We start from the raw sequence: 1,067 nt of genomic DNA, 5'->3' as shown, positions 1-1,067 counted from the left end.
GCGGAGGAGAAGGGTTTGAAGCAGAAAAGGGCATCGAAGCAGTTCCACAGGCCTTTTTATTGTGAGAATTTGCGAGGGAATGCACAGAAGTGCGGGGAAATTCGGCCAGAAAAAGCGCCCGAGGGGAAGCTCCCAGTGGTAGGGCTGAAAGTTGAAGCACGCTGAGGGAGATGACCAGCGCAGCAGCTAACATGAAAAAGTGGCAAGTTTCGAGCGCCACAACAAAACGACCCAACCGATGGGAAGAGGCCGTCAATGCTGTGTGAAGGATGCGAACGCAGGCATGGGAGGCTTGTGAATGTCTGGGAAGGTCTGGCAGTCGACGCTCGCTGAGAGACACGACATAGACCTGGCAACCTCCCGTCCCAAGAATGCGTGACGCGCGCGCCGTGCCTCATACAACGCAGCCCCCGAATCTGCTTCTACAAGCACAGGTGTCTCACGTGAGGAAACACCCTCGGCTCACTCTGTGGTCGGACTCATGGCCTCCAAGGCAGCCCCTCCCTCCGGGTCAACCTCCTCCCCCTTCACCATCGCAGATGCTGCCAGGGCGGCTTGGTCTTGCGTCTCGGACGTCTTTTCCCCTTCGCCTCCGCCTCCGTCGAAGGATGACACCGCGGATATCACGGTGGTCATGACCCTTATCCTGCTCGGACAACTCGCTGTACTCTCGGTTGTCTTCGTCTTCCTGACCCCTGCCAAAGGCGGAGGCCGCTGGCTCCCCCCCGCCGACACAGACAAAGGTAGGCGATCCTTCGCTACCCCATCAAGAGCCTGTCAAAATTGAAAGAAACTCTTTCCATCAAGTCATATCTTTACTCTTGCTTTGGGAGGATCGAAAAGGAAGATGCGCTGGTGCTTGCACTTGACCCTCTCACCACTCTCTCACCCTTTCCCAACCATAATCACTTTCCCAGGCGCATACGAGCGTTTCGTGCTAGCGTACTCTCCCGTCTGGATGGGCGTGTTCGCCGTCATCATCGCGGGCCAACTGTACGAAACCTTCACTGCTCACACCTACATGCTTGTTTGCACTACCCTCTGCCTCCCCCTCTTTTTCTACCCCT

The 1,067-nt window shown here is 56.6% G+C and overlaps 1 protein-coding gene across 1 annotated transcript; it reads left to right on the top strand.

Moving 5' to 3' along the window:
* Positions 1–396: 396 nt before the first annotated feature.
* On the top strand, positions 397–1,066 carry NGA_0169800 (cycloeucalenol cycloisomerase; the record flags this gene model as incomplete). The annotated part of the gene is made up of 2 exons (XM_005854195.1): positions 397–743; positions 918–1,066. Coding segments are annotated over exons 1-2 (411 nt in total), but the record flags the coding sequence as incomplete, so codon positions are not given.
* Between the last annotated feature and the right edge of the window lies 1 nt (position 1,067).

Source organism: Nannochloropsis gaditana, assembly GCF_000240725.1.
Source record: "Nannochloropsis gaditana CCMP526 unplaced genomic scaffold scaffold590, whole genome shotgun sequence".
NCBI lineage: Eukaryota > Eustigmatophyceae > Eustigmatales > Monodopsidaceae > Microchloropsis > Microchloropsis gaditana.
Note: the sequence above shows the minus strand (reverse complement) of the source record. Positions and strands in the feature narration are given on the sequence as shown.